At 39.5% G+C, this 16,703-nt stretch overlaps 1 protein-coding gene across 2 annotated transcripts in view; it reads left to right on the top strand.

The window, feature by feature from the left end:
• KNTC1 (kinetochore associated 1) overlaps window positions 1-16,703 on the top strand; it is an 81,997-nt gene that overhangs the window by 5,611 nt on the left and 59,683 nt on the right. For both annotated transcript variants that reach the window (XM_047696923.1, XM_047696924.1), the window contains exons 3-18: window positions 2,442-2,562; window positions 4,734-4,849; window positions 5,196-5,274; window positions 6,089-6,166; window positions 7,037-7,071; window positions 7,473-7,583; window positions 8,805-8,898; window positions 9,261-9,313; window positions 9,534-9,649; window positions 9,983-10,037; window positions 10,971-11,069; window positions 12,297-12,340; window positions 12,447-12,512; window positions 12,611-12,686; window positions 16,120-16,245; window positions 16,336-16,425. In XM_047696923.1, the coding sequence (XP_047552879.1) occupies window positions 2,442-2,562; window positions 4,734-4,849; window positions 5,196-5,274; window positions 6,089-6,166; window positions 7,037-7,071; window positions 7,473-7,583; window positions 8,805-8,898; window positions 9,261-9,313; window positions 9,534-9,649; window positions 9,983-10,037; window positions 10,971-11,069; window positions 12,297-12,340; window positions 12,447-12,512; window positions 12,611-12,686; window positions 16,120-16,245; window positions 16,336-16,425 (1,359 nt within the window). The remainder of the gene's footprint in view (window positions 1-2,441; window positions 2,563-4,733; window positions 4,850-5,195; window positions 5,275-6,088; window positions 6,167-7,036; window positions 7,072-7,472; window positions 7,584-8,804; window positions 8,899-9,260; window positions 9,314-9,533; window positions 9,650-9,982; window positions 10,038-10,970; window positions 11,070-12,296; window positions 12,341-12,446; window positions 12,513-12,610; window positions 12,687-16,119; window positions 16,246-16,335; window positions 16,426-16,703) is intronic.

Raw genomic sequence — 16,703 nt, 5'->3', positions numbered from 1 at the left:
TCTCAGTAAACTAGGAATAGAAGGAAGCTTACTCCATTTGATAAAGAAAGACCTATAGCTAACATTGTACTTACTGGGAAGAAACTAGAAACTTTCCCAATAAAATCAGAACAAGGCAAAGATACTTTTCAACAACATACTGGAAGTCCCAGCTAATTCAATAAGACAAGAAAAGGAAATAAGATGCATACAGACTGAGAAGAAAGAAATAAAACTTTGTTTGCACATGACTTGATTCTCTATGCAGAAAATCTGAAATAGTTGGCAAAAAACACCTGAAACTAAAATACTTAGAGCAGTGTTGCAGGATATAACGTTAATATGCAAAAGCCAGCTGCTTTCCTGTATGCCAGCAATGAACAAATGGAATTTGAAATTAAAAACATAATCCAAACTAATCTTTGTGACCTTGGATCAGGCAAAGCCTTTTTTTTTTTTTTTTTTTTTAATATTTTATTTATTTGACAGAGATCACAAGTAGGCAGAGAGGCAGGCAGAGAGAGAAGGGAAAGCAGGCTCCCTGCGGAGCAGAGAGCCCAACGCAGGGCTCGATCCCAGGACCCCGGGATCATGACCTGAGCTGAAGGCAGAAGCTTTAACCCACTGAGCCACCCAGGCGCCCCCCCCCTTTTTTTTTAAGATTTTATTTATTTATTTGACAGACAAGTAGGCAGAGAGAGAGGGGGAAGCAGGCTCCCTGCTAAGCAGAGAGCCCGATGCAGGGCTCGATCCCAGGATCGAGGGATCGTGACTTGAGTCAAAGGCAGAGGCTTAACCCACTGAGCCACCTAGTCATCCCCAGGCAAAGCCTTCTTACATGTGATGCCAAAAGCACAAGTGACAAGAGAAAAAAAAATAAATTGGACTTCATCAGAATTAAAAGCTGTGTTTCAAAGGGCACAGTCCAAAAAGTAAAAAGACAACTCACAGGATGGAAGGACGTATTTATAGTTATCTGACAAGGAACATGTATCCAAACACTACAAAGAACTTCCAACTTAATTATAAAAAGACAAATAACTTGGTTAAAAAGGGGCCAAAGACCCTAACACACACCTCCCCAAAGAAGATACACAGAAGACAAATAAGCATAAGAAAAGATGCTTTGCATCTTTTTTTTTTTTATAAGATTTTATTTATTTGACAGACAGAGATCACAAGTAGGCAGAGAGGCAGGCATGGAGACCAGAGGAAGCAGGCTCCCTGCTGAGCAGAGAGCCCGATGTGGGGCTCTATCCCAGGACCCTGAGATTACAACCTGAGCGGAAGGCAGAGGCTTAACCCACTGAGCCACCCAGGCGCCCCAGATGCTTCACATTTTGTCATCAAGGAAGTTCAATTTAAAACATCAGAATGTGGTGGCATTTCCAAAAATTTCCCTTGGAGAAGGTGACTATTGAAACAAGCACAAAATGAAGTGATTGGATTAAAACTTAGTGGGGGAAGAATAAATATAGTTAACATTTATTGAGCATATATTATATGCAGGGCTATCTTCTAAGCCTTTACATGAATTCAGAATTATTATTCCTGTTTTTCAGGAGAGTCTGTTGAGGTACTTGCCCAGCATTACTCAGCATTGTCAACACTGGACACTAAAGTGTCCAACTGCTTCAGGATACATTTCTGGGACTCCTGCGTGGCTCAGTCAGTTAAGTGGCTGCCTTTAGCTCAGGTCATGATCCCAGGGTCCTGGGATTGAGCCCCTTGTCAGGCTCCTTGCTCAACGGGAGACTGCTTCTCCCTCTCCCTCTGTCCGCTGCTCCCCCTGCTTGTCCTCTCTCTCTCTCTGTCAAATGAATAAATAACATTAAAAAAAAAAAAAGGACACATTTGCATGCAAAGCTGTAATTACTGGAAACTAAAAATTAGAGACTCATGATTAGCTTGCATAATATTTTTTAAAATGTTGACTCAGCTGCCAATATTTAAAACTCAGAACATTTCACATAAAGATCCAGTTTTTTAGGTAAATTGGTTGTGGCCATGCCGGGGTTACATTTCCACCCGCCTTTAATCTGTTTCTGTTCTCTTTACCGTCGAGGGGGTGTGAGCCCTCCAGTTCACAGCACACCCTCCCCCCGCAACCCCGGGCCCCAGTCATATCTCAGACACTGAGACTTTGTGCCAGTCTTGGCTCATTCATTCAGTTTGATGCCTGCCTGCTCCTACAGGCGTAAGATCCACCCCCAGGAAACAAAGACTTGCCCATGAGAATCGCTTGCCCTTTCCTAGCAATCTTGGAATGTTTCCCTGTTTGGGACTCTGAATGGATTCACGATATACCATAGAAAGAAAAACTTGACTAATTAGAGATAAATAGACTAAAGAAAAAAGTTAACTTTTAATGCGGGTACTTGGGACAATGATGATATTCTTGGTAAGTATTGTTAAAGGTGCATAAGAACGTTTTATTTTAGTCCTGCTTTTCCCTCCCACAGGCCTCGTTAAATCCAAAGATACAAGCGCACAGCTTAAGTAGCGGGTTTATTATTGTGGTGGACCAGTCGGTATTCCTGCTTGACCATGTTTGCAGACTGCTGCAGCTGCATCTGGAATTTGGTAAGTCTAATGCAATACAGCAAATAAATTGGAAACCAGGTATAGCTTGCTACCAATTTATACCGCATTGCCTTTTCTTTACTCTGTTATTTCTAAGACTTGAAATTGAACTAATTTCAAAAAATTAATCTAAAGTGCCTTTAAGAATTTTTTTAAAGATTTTATTTATTTATTTGACAGAGAGATAGAGAGTACAAGCAGGCAGAGCAGCAGGCAGAGGGAGAGGGAGAAGCAGACTCCCCACCAAGCAGGGAGCCTGATGTGGGGCTCCGACGTGGGTCTTGATCCCAGGACCCTGGGATCACAACCCGAGCCGAACGCAGCTGCCCAACCGACTGAGCCACCCAGGCGCCCCTAAAGTGCCTTTTTTGTGCTGAGTACTAAATACAAGGGATCCTGAGATGATCCCTTCTCTCAATAAATCTAAGGAGTACATGTATATGTTAATACATATAAAGCAACAATGAACTTTACTTGCATGATTATTTATTTATTTATTTATTTTTAAGATTTTATTTATTTATTTGACAGAGATCACAAGTAGGCAGAGAAGCGGGCAGAGAGAGAGGAAGGGAAGCAGGCTCCCTGCTGAGCAGAGAGCCCGATGCAGGGCTCGATCCCAGGACTCTGGGATTACGACCTGAGCTGAAGGCAGAGGTTTTAACCCACTGAGCCACCCAGGCGCCCCTTGCATGATTTTTTTTAATTAGAATACCATGGAAACTGGGGTGCCTGTGTGGCTCAGTGGGTTAAGCCTCTGCCTTCGTCTCTGGTCATGATCTCGGGGTTCTGGGATCAAGGCCCGGATCAGGCTCTCTGCTCAGCAGGCTCCCCGCTGCTCCCTCTCTCTCTGCCTGCTTCTCTGCCTCCTTGTGATCTCTCTGTCAAATAAATAAATAAAATCTTAAAAAAAAGAAAAAAGAACTTAGCAGAAAAGGAGTCAGGAGGTATGCATGGGAGAAGGCAATCTTGATTGCAGTATGGAGGCAAGGAACTCCTATTTTGTAGAATCTCCTATCTACCCTGAATGGTCTACAAGAGTCACAATTTCACCATGAAATAGTGGGCTTTGTTAATGTGTAATGCATTTGTGCAAAGTCTTTGTTTATATCTTATGCAAGACGGCTATCCTGAGTGCTCCAGTGAGCCCTATACCATGTGTGGTTCTTCCACGCTATCTTCCCCTGCTCTACGTTTTCTTTTTTCCAGAGAATTTACCACCTTCTTACATGAAATATAATTTATTATTCCCTAATTGTTTATCATCTATTTCTGCCTTGGAATTTGAGCTCCATGAAGGTGGGACTCTTTTGTTACTGTTCTCAGATATATGCAAAAGGCCTGGAACATTACTTAGCTTGTAGTATGTGCTCAGTAAATATTTGTTGACTAAATAAAAGTATCAATCTTTTTTATTTTATTTTATATATATATATATATATATATATATATATTTAAGATTTTATTTATTTGACAGAGAGAGATCACAAGTAGGCAGAGAGGCAGGCAGAGAGAGAGGGGGAAGCAGGCTCTCCGATGAGCAGAGAGCCCGATGCGGGGCTCGATCCCAGGACCCTGAGATCATGACCTGAGCCGAAGGCAGAGGCTTTAACCCACTGAGCCACCCAGGCGCCCCTTTATTTTATTTTTTTAAAAAGATTTTATTTATCTATTTGACAGAGAGAGACAGAGATCACAAGTAGCAGAGAGGCAGAGAGGGGGGGGGGGGATGCAGGCTCCCTGCTGAGCAGAGAGCCCGATGTGGGGCTTGATCCCAGGACCCTGGGAACACGACCAGAGCCGAAGGCAGACGCTTAACCGACTGAGCTATCCAGGCGCCCCTCATTCGTTTTTTATTTTTGGACATACTTAAAAGAAGCTTGGATAGTTGACTTTTTTTTTTTTTCCAGATTTTATTTTATTTATTTGAGAGAGGGAGAAAGATACAAGCAGGCAGAGGGGGGAAACAGGCTCCCTGCTGAGTAGAGAGCCCAATGCGGGGCTCAATTCCAGGACCCTGAGATCATGACCTGAGCCGAAGGAAGAGGCTTAACCCACTGAGCCACCTGGGAGCCCTAAATAGTTGACTTTTAATGTTAAAACTTGCACTTTTTTATATTGAAAATAAGTATTTTCAATGGAAGCTAGTAACTTTGATTTGAAATTTTCAGATACTGAAGTGGATGTAGTTGGCCTCTGTCAAGAAGGAAAGTTTCTTTTGGTTGGGGAAAGAAATGGCAACTTACATCTTATTCATGTAACATCAAAGCAAACATTACTCACTAATGTAAGACCCTGTTATGTTTTTCATTTTTGTCACTTAAATTTAAAATTACCTCTTAGACAACTAAAACGGTCACAAACCATTACTTAATATGTTTTTAATTAAAAGAATAATATCCTTACATTAAATTTAAGAATCACACCTTAGAAATATATGAAGTAAGTGAAATATTGAAAAATTAAGCTTTGAATATATTCCTAGTATGCTTGTCCAAAATAGTTTACTGTTTTAAAACTAAATTGTTTGGATTATAGGCAGAATTATTGATAATACTAGGCTTTAAAGAATATAATTCTTGATTGGATTTTCCTGGGTTTAATCTTATCATTTGAAATGAATTTGCAATTAGGCTTTTGTTCGGAAAGCTAATGATGAAAATCAGTGTACTTACCGGAACCTTGTTATTGAGAAAGATGGTTCAAGTGAAGGTAAGTTTTTAAAATTTTTTTCAATATCCTCTGACTAATACCCAATAAAAAAATCAGATTAACTACAAATCTAATAATTTATTAACTACAGTTCATTTTTATACCTCCTCTTCAATGTTAAATTTTCTAGGGGTTTGAATAACATTATGATAAGAAATAAGTTTTTATACTTTAGCTCTTTTCAGGGATTTAGGTGTACTTTCCCTGAATATAATATTCTAAATTCAATTTTATAGTTTTGAGAGTTCTATAGATTACCAAGGAGATGTTATATTCTTTTAAAATGTTTTTGTAGGTTTCAGCATATTATATTTTTATTTCAACAAATGTTAACTGGACCTTAATTTATTTCATTATATCTGTGATTTTTTTTTTCCTGGCAAGTGAAGTTTGATTTATAAAAGTTTCAAAGAAGTTAGCATTATTTTTGCAAATAACTTTTTCTAAGTAAGCTTTATCTGTATCATTCCCATATTATTTGATGATTAGAATTTAATAATGAATAAATTGACACATTTTTAACATAGGTCTAAACACTTAAATTTTATTTATTTATTTATTTGAGAGAGGGTACTCACAGGAGCGGGGGCGGGTGGACGCAGAGAGGGAGAGAGAGTCTCAAGCAGACTCCACACTGAGCAGGAAGCCCAATGCAGGGCTTGATCTCGTGACTCTGGGATCATGACCTGAACTGAAACCAAAATTGGGTATTTAACTGGTCGCTTAACTGACTGTACCCCTTAGGTGCCCCCAGACACTTCAATTTTATATTCATGCACCTGTTGGAGAAACTGGCTTGATTTTATTTCAATAGGTACCTATTATATGCTACTGCTTACAAACAGTGGATTTTTTTGCATCACAAACCTTCAACTTGCAAAAATTCAGCAAGGTAAGTAATGGATTTTTTTATTATTATTATTGATTTGTCGCAATATTTCTTACTAGTTTTTTGGGTAAAATTTTAAATATTCTCTGTTAGAATATTATTTTAGTTTAATTAGAGTCTATAAAACCAGATATACTTTTAAGTATTCATATATTACTTATTCTTCACTATTAGGGCTGCAACAGAATCTGAAGAAATGTACATTGTTTACAGCCTTCAAGGAGGTTATAGCTTAGTTGGGGAGACAAGACACACACTAGCATAGTGATACATGCTTTTTGACAGAATGAACGAACCTGGAAGCTGAAATGACTGCATAAACACATTAACAATTCAAGCAGTAATCCATATTATGTGCTAAGTGGGATGGACCATACATGCCTCTGAGCTGGGAAAGTTTGGAGAATCGGTTCGGGCATGGGTTCAACAAATATTTTTTCGTGGTCTTTGTGCCAAAATTGTACAAAGTCCTGGGGATGCCACAAGACCTAGTTCTTCATAGTTTAATGAAGGAAACAGACAAATTAAAAGCGCTCTTCCAAAATGGTGTGCAAAGTGATGAAGACTTTACAGGTAGGACTTCAGAGCTTGGATAGGAGAGCTGGAGCAGAGAGAAGACCCCTGTAGGAGGGAGAAACATGGTAAGGGAAAGTATGCAGAGGCACACCAGGGACTAAGAGGCAGCCTGGTGGGTACCCTGACTAAGACATGTTGTCACAGTTGATATCTGTGATCAAGGGCAAAACTGAAAAGTCATCAGTGCTTCTCACTAGAAGAATAGTGTATTTAATCTCACCTTGACCCACGAGGGTGACTTGCATATATTTTATAGGTTAATACTATAACTTTAGTCTCTTTTCTCCTTTCATACAGCGATTGAGAATGTAGACTTCAATATGGCAAAAAAGGTAAGAAAAGAAAACCACATTGTCCTCTTGAAACTTACATTTAATGTTAATTTAGTAGAGTGTTTCTGGATATTATCTAAGGTTGATATTTTGGGTATTAGGGTGATATAACATTTTAATAACATTGCCGTTTTAAAAAAAACATTACCCTTGAAAAATGCATTTATAGGGGCTGACTCTTTCATTGGAGCATGTGACTCGACCTCAGGGTTGTGAGTTTGAGCCCCATGTTGGGTGTAGAGATTATTTAAAAATAAAATCATTAAAAGAAAAAAAGATGTAGTTAAAAATAAAAATAAAAATGCATTTATAACAGATTGGTTTAAACTCATTTTTATCAATCTTTCTAAGGAATTTGGACTGTGGAACATATGACGTTCTTATTTTTTAAAATTTTGCAGTTACAAGGACAAATCAAGTCTGGTTTCATTTCTACGGAAAATTATCATACTCTTGGTTGTCTCAACCTTGTGGCTGGAGATTTAGCAAGTGCAATTACCGTGATAATTGGGGTAATTCTTTCTATAAAATTTAATTTTTTTGCTTCAGAAGTGTTTCTTCATTAGCATATTGTTTGGGTTCAGTTACAATTTAATTCATAATGTGTAACAGAAACAGAGAAATTATAAAATTAAGGTTGTAAAATTAACTCAATAAGAACACCTAAGTTTCTATATTGGAAAACATAGTGCATCTTTATTTTCACTAATTTCTATCTGAAATTTAGCATTCCTTTCAATTATGAATCTAGGCCAAAACAAAAAAGTCTAATTATATTCAAGGAGTGTATTCTAATTATATTCAAGAAATAAGCAACGATTCGATAGAATTATGCCATTTGTAACACTTTTACCTGCCAGGTTTGTATTTTATATTAAGAAGCAGTCACATTGGGGCGCCTGGATGGCTCAGTGGGTTAAGCCTCTGCCTTCGGCTCAGGTCATGATCTCAGGGTCCTGGGATCGAGCTCCACATTGGGCTCTCTGCTCAGTGGGGAACCTGCTCGCTCTCTCGCTCTCTCTTTCTCTGCCTGCCTCTCTGCCTACTTGTGATCTGTCTGTCAAATAAATAAATAAAATCTTAAAAAAAAAAAAAAAAAAAAGAAGCAGTCACATTTCTCTTTCCAGTTTAGTATCATTAGGGGTTCAAATGATTTAAAATTAATATTTTTGAATTTTTTATCAAAAGTCTGTGGTTACTTTAATGAAAATACTTAACCAAAAACTATATCTCATCCAGCTGGAGAAGGTCTTAGAGTTTACCGCATGTCTTTGGAGCAATTTGCATGAATGTGCCCGCTCCTTATTAAAAATTCATGTGATGGGGCGCCTGGGTGGCTCAGTGGGTTAAGCCGCTGCCTTCGGCTCAGGTCATGATCTCGGAGTCCTGGGATCGAGCCCCGCATCGGGCTCTCTGCTCTCTCGGGGAGCCTGCTTCCTCCTCTCTCTCTGCCTGCCTCTCTGCCTGCTTGTGACCTCTCTGTCAAATAAAGAAAAAAGAAAAATAAATAAATAAAAATTCATGTGATAACAAACAGCCAAGTTGGCTGTTCTTTCTATTCTATTCTGTTGAAAACAGACTAAGAGAGGAACTGGAAGATAAAAACTAGTTGGGTTTGAATACATAAGTATATTTTGAAATTAGTCACGTGTACAACTTGGGTGTTTCTATTTCGAGGAGACTTCAGGTCTAAGAACCAAATTTGCAGTTGATGTGGCGTTTCATCTCTGTAGGGAGCTGGTAATTGTGCATTCTCAAGATGGGAACCAGACTCTTCAAGAGAAGGAATGACAGTTAAGAATGTTACTGATTCAGAGATTATCAGAGGTAAAATAAGTTATTGAATCTAGTTGGGATCACTCTGAGTGAGTTTTACTTTTCATGTCAGTATGCTAAGTCTGGCGAATGGGCCATTGTACTTTACTGCTCTGAAACAAGCCAGATTAGTGTGATAATTGTCCACACACATGATTGTTCTTGACCTGTTGCAGTGTTTACTCTTCATTTTGGGAGGTTTTCCATTTTAGTGGTCATCTAAAAATATACAGAGGCAGGAATATGAGAATGGGAGCTTCTCCGTTAAGGGTAGTAGTTCTGCCTTTCCGTAAATAATGGTAGTTTATTATTTAAACATGGCTATCTATAACACAAAAATGTAATCTTTACACACCTTGCTTTCTCTTTTGTAGGTGCAAAGAAGTTCCAGTTGATAGACAATCTACTTTTTGTTCTTGATACTGATGTATGTTTCTGATATTTCTCCTTCAATTTTTTTCATTTGGTATTATGTTGAGTAACACAAATTTGTCAAACTTAACAAAGACAAGGACTTGAGCTGGGGTGAATTACTCTCTGGTGTGCTGTGCTTTATTTCAGTACACGTATCAAAAGAGAGATCCTTGCAATGGAAGACCTTGAAATGTCATTAAGACGATATGTCCTTGAAATGTTCCTTTTTGCAGAATGTGCTGAGCGTCTGGGACATTTACACGCTGACTCCCGTATGGAACTGGCCCTCTCTTCACATCGAAGACTTTCTTCTTACCACAGAAGCAGATTCTCCCTCATCAGTCACGTGGTACATTATGACACTAGTAGTGATTTCCCTTCTGTTATAACCAGGTTTCTTAATCATTCATTATGTATTACATTCTACCTAACCCTCTGGACAGACTGACAGGGTAAGGATTATTCCATTGTTAGCCCACTGCATTGAGAACATACGGGCATTACGAACCTGCAAGTGGTTGTGTTAGAAAGGGTGTCAGTCTGGACCATGAGCATGAAGAAACCAGGTTCATTGTCCTCTTAGGAATCAGTTTTAACCTTTTCGAATATTCCTTTGACTTAGCCTTTATCTAGCAATTGGCAGAGCTTATTTGGTTCACTTAAACCTTCTTTTCTCTTTCAGGCAAGGGATTACAAATCTCAAATTAGTAGCTCTGACAACTATTACTGATAAGAAGGTATTACAAAATTCTATTTCACATTTGTCCCCATTATGTGTTAGAAATAGCATTAACTAATATGGAAGTGGTTAAGTAGGGCCCATAGCATTTTAACTCTTTGTTGACACACACTTGACAAATCAGAAATAATCCTGCAGAGTTCTTTTTTTTTTTTTTTTTTTAAGATTTTATTTATTTCACAAAGAGAGAGAGAGAACACTGGGACGGGGAGGCAGGCTCCCTGCTGAGCAGAGAGCCTGATGCGGGGCTCCATCCCAGGACCCTGAGATCATGACGTGAGCTGAAGGCAGAGGCTTAACTCACTTAGCCACCCAGTTGCCCCAGAGTTCTTTTTTTCTTATTTAAAAAAAAAAAAAAAAGAAGAAAGAAATGGAGGGTTACCTGGGTGGCTCAGTCAGTTAAGCATCCAACTCTTGATTTCAGCTCTAGTCATGATCTCAGGGTTGTGAGATTGAGCCCTGCACTCAGCACAGAATCTGCTTGTCCCTGTCCCTCTGCTCCTCTCCGACTCACATGCACACGCTCTCTCTCTCCCCCACCCCCAAACAAATAAATAAATAAATAAAATCTTTTAAAAAATGGCTCTAAGTCTCCACTTCCCATTTAAGTGGAGCATTGCAGAATTAAAAATATCCACAAGAAAATGTTCATTAGAGTGACTCATAATTAGGAATTACATTCACCTTAAATACAAATTGTAGAATGAACTTCAGGCATATTGTTTTTCATCCAGCAGACTTGGAAGTTGGAATAGAGCATAATTTTATATGTAACATTTAAATAATTCACTAATGGACTTAGTTATAAAATTGTTTTTTGCATTTAGCCTTGTACCAAATATTTTAATCTAGGCCCATGATTATGAGGTACTATCTTGTTCTTATAAATTTATATGACCTACTAAACTAATTGCTCTTCTGTTTTTCCTAGATGAAGAATCTCATGGTTTATTCATTACCTACGATGGAAATACTGTATTCTTTGGAAGTATCTAGCGTTTCCTCTCTGGTCCAATCCGGAATTAGCACAGTATGTTGATGTGTATTTTGTACTTTATAATAAAAAACCATTAAGTAAGCTAGGGGGCACCTGGATGACTCAGAAGAACATGCAATTCCTGATCTCAGGGTCCTGAGTTTGAGTCGCACGCTGGCTGTAAAGATTACTTAAATAAAATTTTTTTTTCTTTAAAGTTAAGTAAACTAAGCATGAGTGGAAACTGGTATAATACCTGGAAAGATCTCAGGTGGACAAGTATATTTCATGTTACCAGGTGTTTTCAAATACATTTGCCAAATACTAGTCTTCATATAAGGAAAAGAAAGGCATATTATTTAAATAAAACCTGAATCATCTACTTCTCAGTTTTCTTGTGTTTCTGCAGGAAATATGATAAGTAATTTGGGGGGAGGGTCATTGCTTTTATGTACTTACCTTTTAATTATGACTTTGTTAAAAAACGTATTACGTTTGTTTCGTATATTCACACACACACACACACACACACACACACAGTGTTTTTCCAAACCATTTGTATTTACTTGCAGACATCATGGCCTGTTGCCCCTAAAGGCTTCAGCAGGTCTCTCCTAAGAATAAGGGCATTCATCTATAGCACCATTATCACTCAGAAAATTTAACATTAATACAATGCTGTTGTGAAACATACCATCCAGATCCAGATTTTACCAATGATGCCAATTACTTTAAAACTCTTTTTTTTTCCCTTGATCCAGCATCCAATCAAGCATCATGCTTGGAATTTTGTTGTCACGGTCACAGGGTAGTCTGCTTTAATAGTTCCCTAGTCTTTTTGTTTTTGTAAGAGCTTGACATTTTCTGAATCCTATCCTGTTGTGTTATAGAACGTCTCTCTGTTTGGATCTGTCATAATTAGATGCGTGCTGAACTTTCTTGGCAAGGATACCACATAGGTAATACTGTATTGAACTGTGTCACATTAAGGGGCTCATGGCCATTTGTCCTATTACTAGTGATGACAAGTATGATTACTTGGTTAGGGCAGTTCTGCAGATTTCTCCACTGTAAGGTACTTTTTCCTGTTTGTAATTGCTGAGTAAATTCTGTGGTATTATCCTGAGACTCCAGGAATATCCTTTTTCCCAGTGGTTTTTGGACAGTGAATTTAGAATCCGTTGATGGATAATTCTCACCCAAACTAGTTGTTACTTTAGTAACTAGAAAATGAATTATTTCTGTATTTCAATTTTAAACATTTTTTTTTAATTGTTGTAGGATACCATATACCTTCTGGAAGGAATTTGCAAAAACGATTCAACGTAAGTCATGTTTTGTTTTATCAAATAAGTTGTTAAATAGCAGCTGACTTACAATTTGCTTATTAATATTAATGATAAAAAGACTTACAGTGAAAACTTTTTTCAGCTTTTCTAAAGATTCAGTCTCGGTTGTGGTACTCAGATGTCTTACAGAAGCTTTACCAGAAAACAGGTAACTGCTCATTTTCTTTTAGACTGTACCACTTAATGATAAACTTAAATTCCCTGATTAATAAAAACTTAACTAAAATTTCTTTTTCAACTTGTCAGATTGAGTCGGTTACTTCACAAACACAGATTTGCCGAAGCCGAGAGCTTTGCAATTCAGTTTGGACTAGATGTTGAGGTAAATCATTCATGAATTCATTTGTTCATCAAACACTTTTTTTCATGCAACAGGGACTGGGGAGACAGACATGTAAAGTATAATTGGAATTTAATGATCAAGCCTATAATTAAGATATGACCAAAGTACACTAGGGATTCAAAGGAGAGATTGACGCTTACTGGGGCGGAAAGCCTTCACGGAGGAGGTAATTTTTATGTCAGATCTTGAAGATATTCCAGATGGTCCGGGAAGAGGAAGGGAATTCTAGGTGCAAGGACAGCATGAGTAACGTGAGGGAGGCTTTTTAAAAAATATTTATTTATTCATTTAACAGAGAGAGAGAGAGAGACGGGGAGAGAGGGAACACAAGCAGGGGGAGAGGGAGAGGGAGAAGCAGACTTCCTGCGGAGTAGGGAACCCGATGCAGGGCTCGACCCCAGGACCCCGGGATCATGACCTGAGCTAAAGGCAGACACTTAATGACTGAGCCTCCCAGGCTCCCCAAGGGAGGCTTTTGAGGCTTCCAGGAATGCCCACTGATTATAAGTAGGAGTGGAGAATAGGTGATATGGGAAAAGGAGTAAAAGGAGCTAGTGATGGGACGCCTGGGTGGCTCAGTGACTTAAGTGGTTGCCTTCAGCTCAGGTCATGATCCCAGGGTCCTGGGATCGAATCCCACATCGGGCTCCTTGCTCAGCAGGGAGCCTGCTTCTCCCTCTCCCTGTGCCTGCCTGCCTGCTGCTCCCCCTGCTTGTGCTCTGTCTCTCACTATCTCTCTCTGTACGTCAAATAAATAAATAAGTCTTAAAAAACAAAACAAAAAAACCATGAAAAAAAAAAAGGAGCTGATGATGAACAGTAGGGGGTCAGAGCCTGGGGATCCTTGTGTGCACTGCAGAGGATTTAGACTGTATTCTGCAGGTGATGGGGAACTACTAGAAGGGTCTTGATTAGATTATCACTTTGTAAAGCTGGAGAATTGTTTGGAAAGGGGCAGACTTAGGAGTGTGAAGACCAGTTGGGAGACTGAACAGCTTTCTGCATGAGACCTGAGCCCAGTGCGTGCAGTGAGGTGAAGATGTACAAGAGGGACGGTCAGACATGAGAGGCGCAGAGGAGGTAGAATCACTGGGACTAAGTGATCAGACATAGGGAGGACACATGTAGGAAATGGCCTGGCAGGACTCTGGCTCAGCATACTCGTAAGGATGGGGATGGCACTCCCTAAAATGAGAAATATGTGTGGATGAGCAGGTAGTGGTAGAAGATGAAGGGTCTGCTTTGTAAAAATTGCATGGACGGGGTCTTATGAAATGAGACTATCTGGTAGGAGGTTGGAGAGTGATCTGAGCTGAATCCAGACCCCCTCTGGGTGTCGGGGTATCACCGGGGAATGGCTCAGAACGCTCTGGGTGAGTGTGTAGAGTAGAGAGATCGCATCTCAGGATGAGATCCAGGGGCACTGGCATGTAGGACGTGAGGAAGAAGGGCTGTATGCATATGTGGGAAGGAATGAAGGCGGAAAACTGCAAGAATGTAGGATTATAGATTGAAGTCAAGGAAAGAGAAACTTTAGATTCTAGTGGAGAGTGATTAGTAGTTTCAAATACCATAGATAAGATCAAGTATTAAAAGTGGAAGATGTCGGGGCGCCTGGGTGGCTCAGTGGGTTAAGCCTCTGCCTTCTGCTCCGGTCATGATCCCAGGGTCCTGGGATCGAGTCCCGCATTGGGCTGCCTGCTCAGCAGGGAGTCTGTTTTTCCCTTTGCTCCCGCTGCCACAACGGACACTCGCTTTCCATCTCTGTCTCTCTCAAAAATAAATAAACAAAATCTTTAAAAATAAATGAATAAAAGTGTGACATTTTAAAACATACAAAGCAATTTTGTGTGTTGTTTAGAAAGGTATATGAGTAAAGGGATAGAGATTAATGGGATATTAAACACCAAAATCAGAGTAATGGATAATTCTGGTTGGGACAAGGAGAATGATGTATTTGGGAAGAAGAGGAGGGGGTTCTTAAGTTATATTGGTAATATTTATTTTTAAGTAGGGTGATGAGTACATGAGTGTTATATTATCTTTTTGAACATCTGAAAGTTTTGTAATTAATTTTTTTTTAAAGGTTTTATTTATTTATCAGAGAGAGAGAGGGAGGGAGAGAGAGCGAGCACAGGCAGACAGAATGGCAAGCAGAGGCAGAGGGAGAAGCAGGCTCCCTGCAGAGCAAGGAGCCCGGTGTGGGACTCGATCCCAGGACGCTGGGATCATGACCTGAGCCGAAGGCAGCTGCTTAACCAACTGAGCCATCCAGGCGTCCCTGTAATAACTAATTTTTTAAATATTTTATTTATTTATTTAACAGAGAGAGATCACAAGTAGGCAGAGCAGCAGGCAGAGGGGGTGGGGAAGCAGGCTCCCTGCTAACAGAGAGCCTGATGCAGGGCTCCATCCCAGGAGCCTGAGATCATGACCTGAGACCAAGGCAAAGGTTTAACCCGCTGAGCCACCCAGGCGCCCCTGTAATATCTAATTTAAAAAAAAAAACGAATGGGGGCTCCTGGCTGGCTCAGTCAGTAGAGCTTGTGACTCTTGGTCATGAGTTTGAGCCCCACACTGAACATACAGATTACTTTAAAAATATAAATAAAATTAAAATTGGAAAGTGAATGGAGTGAAAAATGAGAATCCGTGAAACCAGTTTTCAGGGAGTGGGAAAATATGAGTAGAGAAACTATGCTTTCTTATCATTTTTAGCTTTCAGAATTAGAGAGTCCTTGTTGAAGTTGGCATCTTGGTTATAAGAAAGGAACCTAAAGTTTTGGGTATTTCTTTTTCCTTCTTTCTCTTTCTTCCTTTCTTTCTTAGAGAGTGTGTGTGAGCTGGGAGAGGGGCACGGGGAGAGGGAGAGAGAATCTTAAGCAGGCTCCATGGAGCCTGACAAGAGGCTTAATCTCATGACCCTGAGATCATGATCTGAGCCCAAACCAAGAGTTGGATGCTTAACCGACTGAGCCACTCAGGCGCCCCGTGTGGACATATTTTAAAAAGCAGCTCCATCGCTTTGGAACTGCATAGTTTCAAGTACATTACTTACCCTTCCTGGAGTCTTGGTTTTCTTGGTGGTATAATGGGAATGTTAGTATTCATCCCGTTATACAATGAGGTGTAAATGCTTGCTCAGGTTTTTATGAGAATTAAATGGGACAATTCACGTAAGGCTCTTAGTACCCTGCTTGACATGTGTAGTTTAGGACTCAAATGGTCTCCGTAACTCTTGGCAATCTAGATTACCTTTGGGTTATCTGAGTGTTCCCTGCTTTACTGTTTAGTCTTGGACCACATGAGGCTTCCCCTTTTTTTCATAACAGCCTGTTGCCTGCAGCCTAAGAAGTCGTGCACGGATAGTATTTTGCTTCAAGTTGCTTAATGAAGCATGTTTGTATTACAGCTTGTTTACAAGGTGAAATCCAATGATATATTAGAGAGATTAGCCTTGAGTTCCGCAGACACCAGCGAGCAGACCGAATGGCAAAAACTCATAGATGAAGCTAAGAACAATCTACATAAAATCCAGGTGTGTTTTGCCCATCGTGTATGACAGCATTCAGATGGACAGACTGATAGACATTAGGTCACCTGACTGTGTCTGGCATTTTTCAAACAGGACGATGAATTTGTGGTGAATTACTGCTTGGAGGCTCAGTGGCTAACCTATGAAACAACACAGGAAATGCTAAATTATGCCAAAACCCGGGTAGGTTTTTATAACATTTGTACCTGTTAGTTTGTCTCATGCAAAAGAAACCATCTCAGAAAAAATGAATCTTGTCTCCATCGCACACATGTCCTAAAGTGTATTTTCTGCCGTAGGTTTCCGTCAGTGAGCTCTGAATACCGTTGCTAGTTATGTTCCTTAAAATCAAGGTGTAATAGATGGGCAAAATATTGTGAGCTGTTTTCATAAGCTGCATTATTTTTTTAAGATATGTCATTTTTTAATCACTCACTGTTCATCTCAGAGTTCACTGTGAC

Source organism: Lutra lutra, chromosome 12 (assembly GCF_902655055.1).
Source record: "Lutra lutra chromosome 12, mLutLut1.2, whole genome shotgun sequence".
Lineage (NCBI taxonomy): Eukaryota > Metazoa > Chordata > Mammalia > Carnivora > Mustelidae > Lutra > Lutra lutra.
The sequence above is the reverse complement of the archived record's forward strand: the minus strand, read 5'-3'. Positions and strand labels throughout refer to the sequence as shown.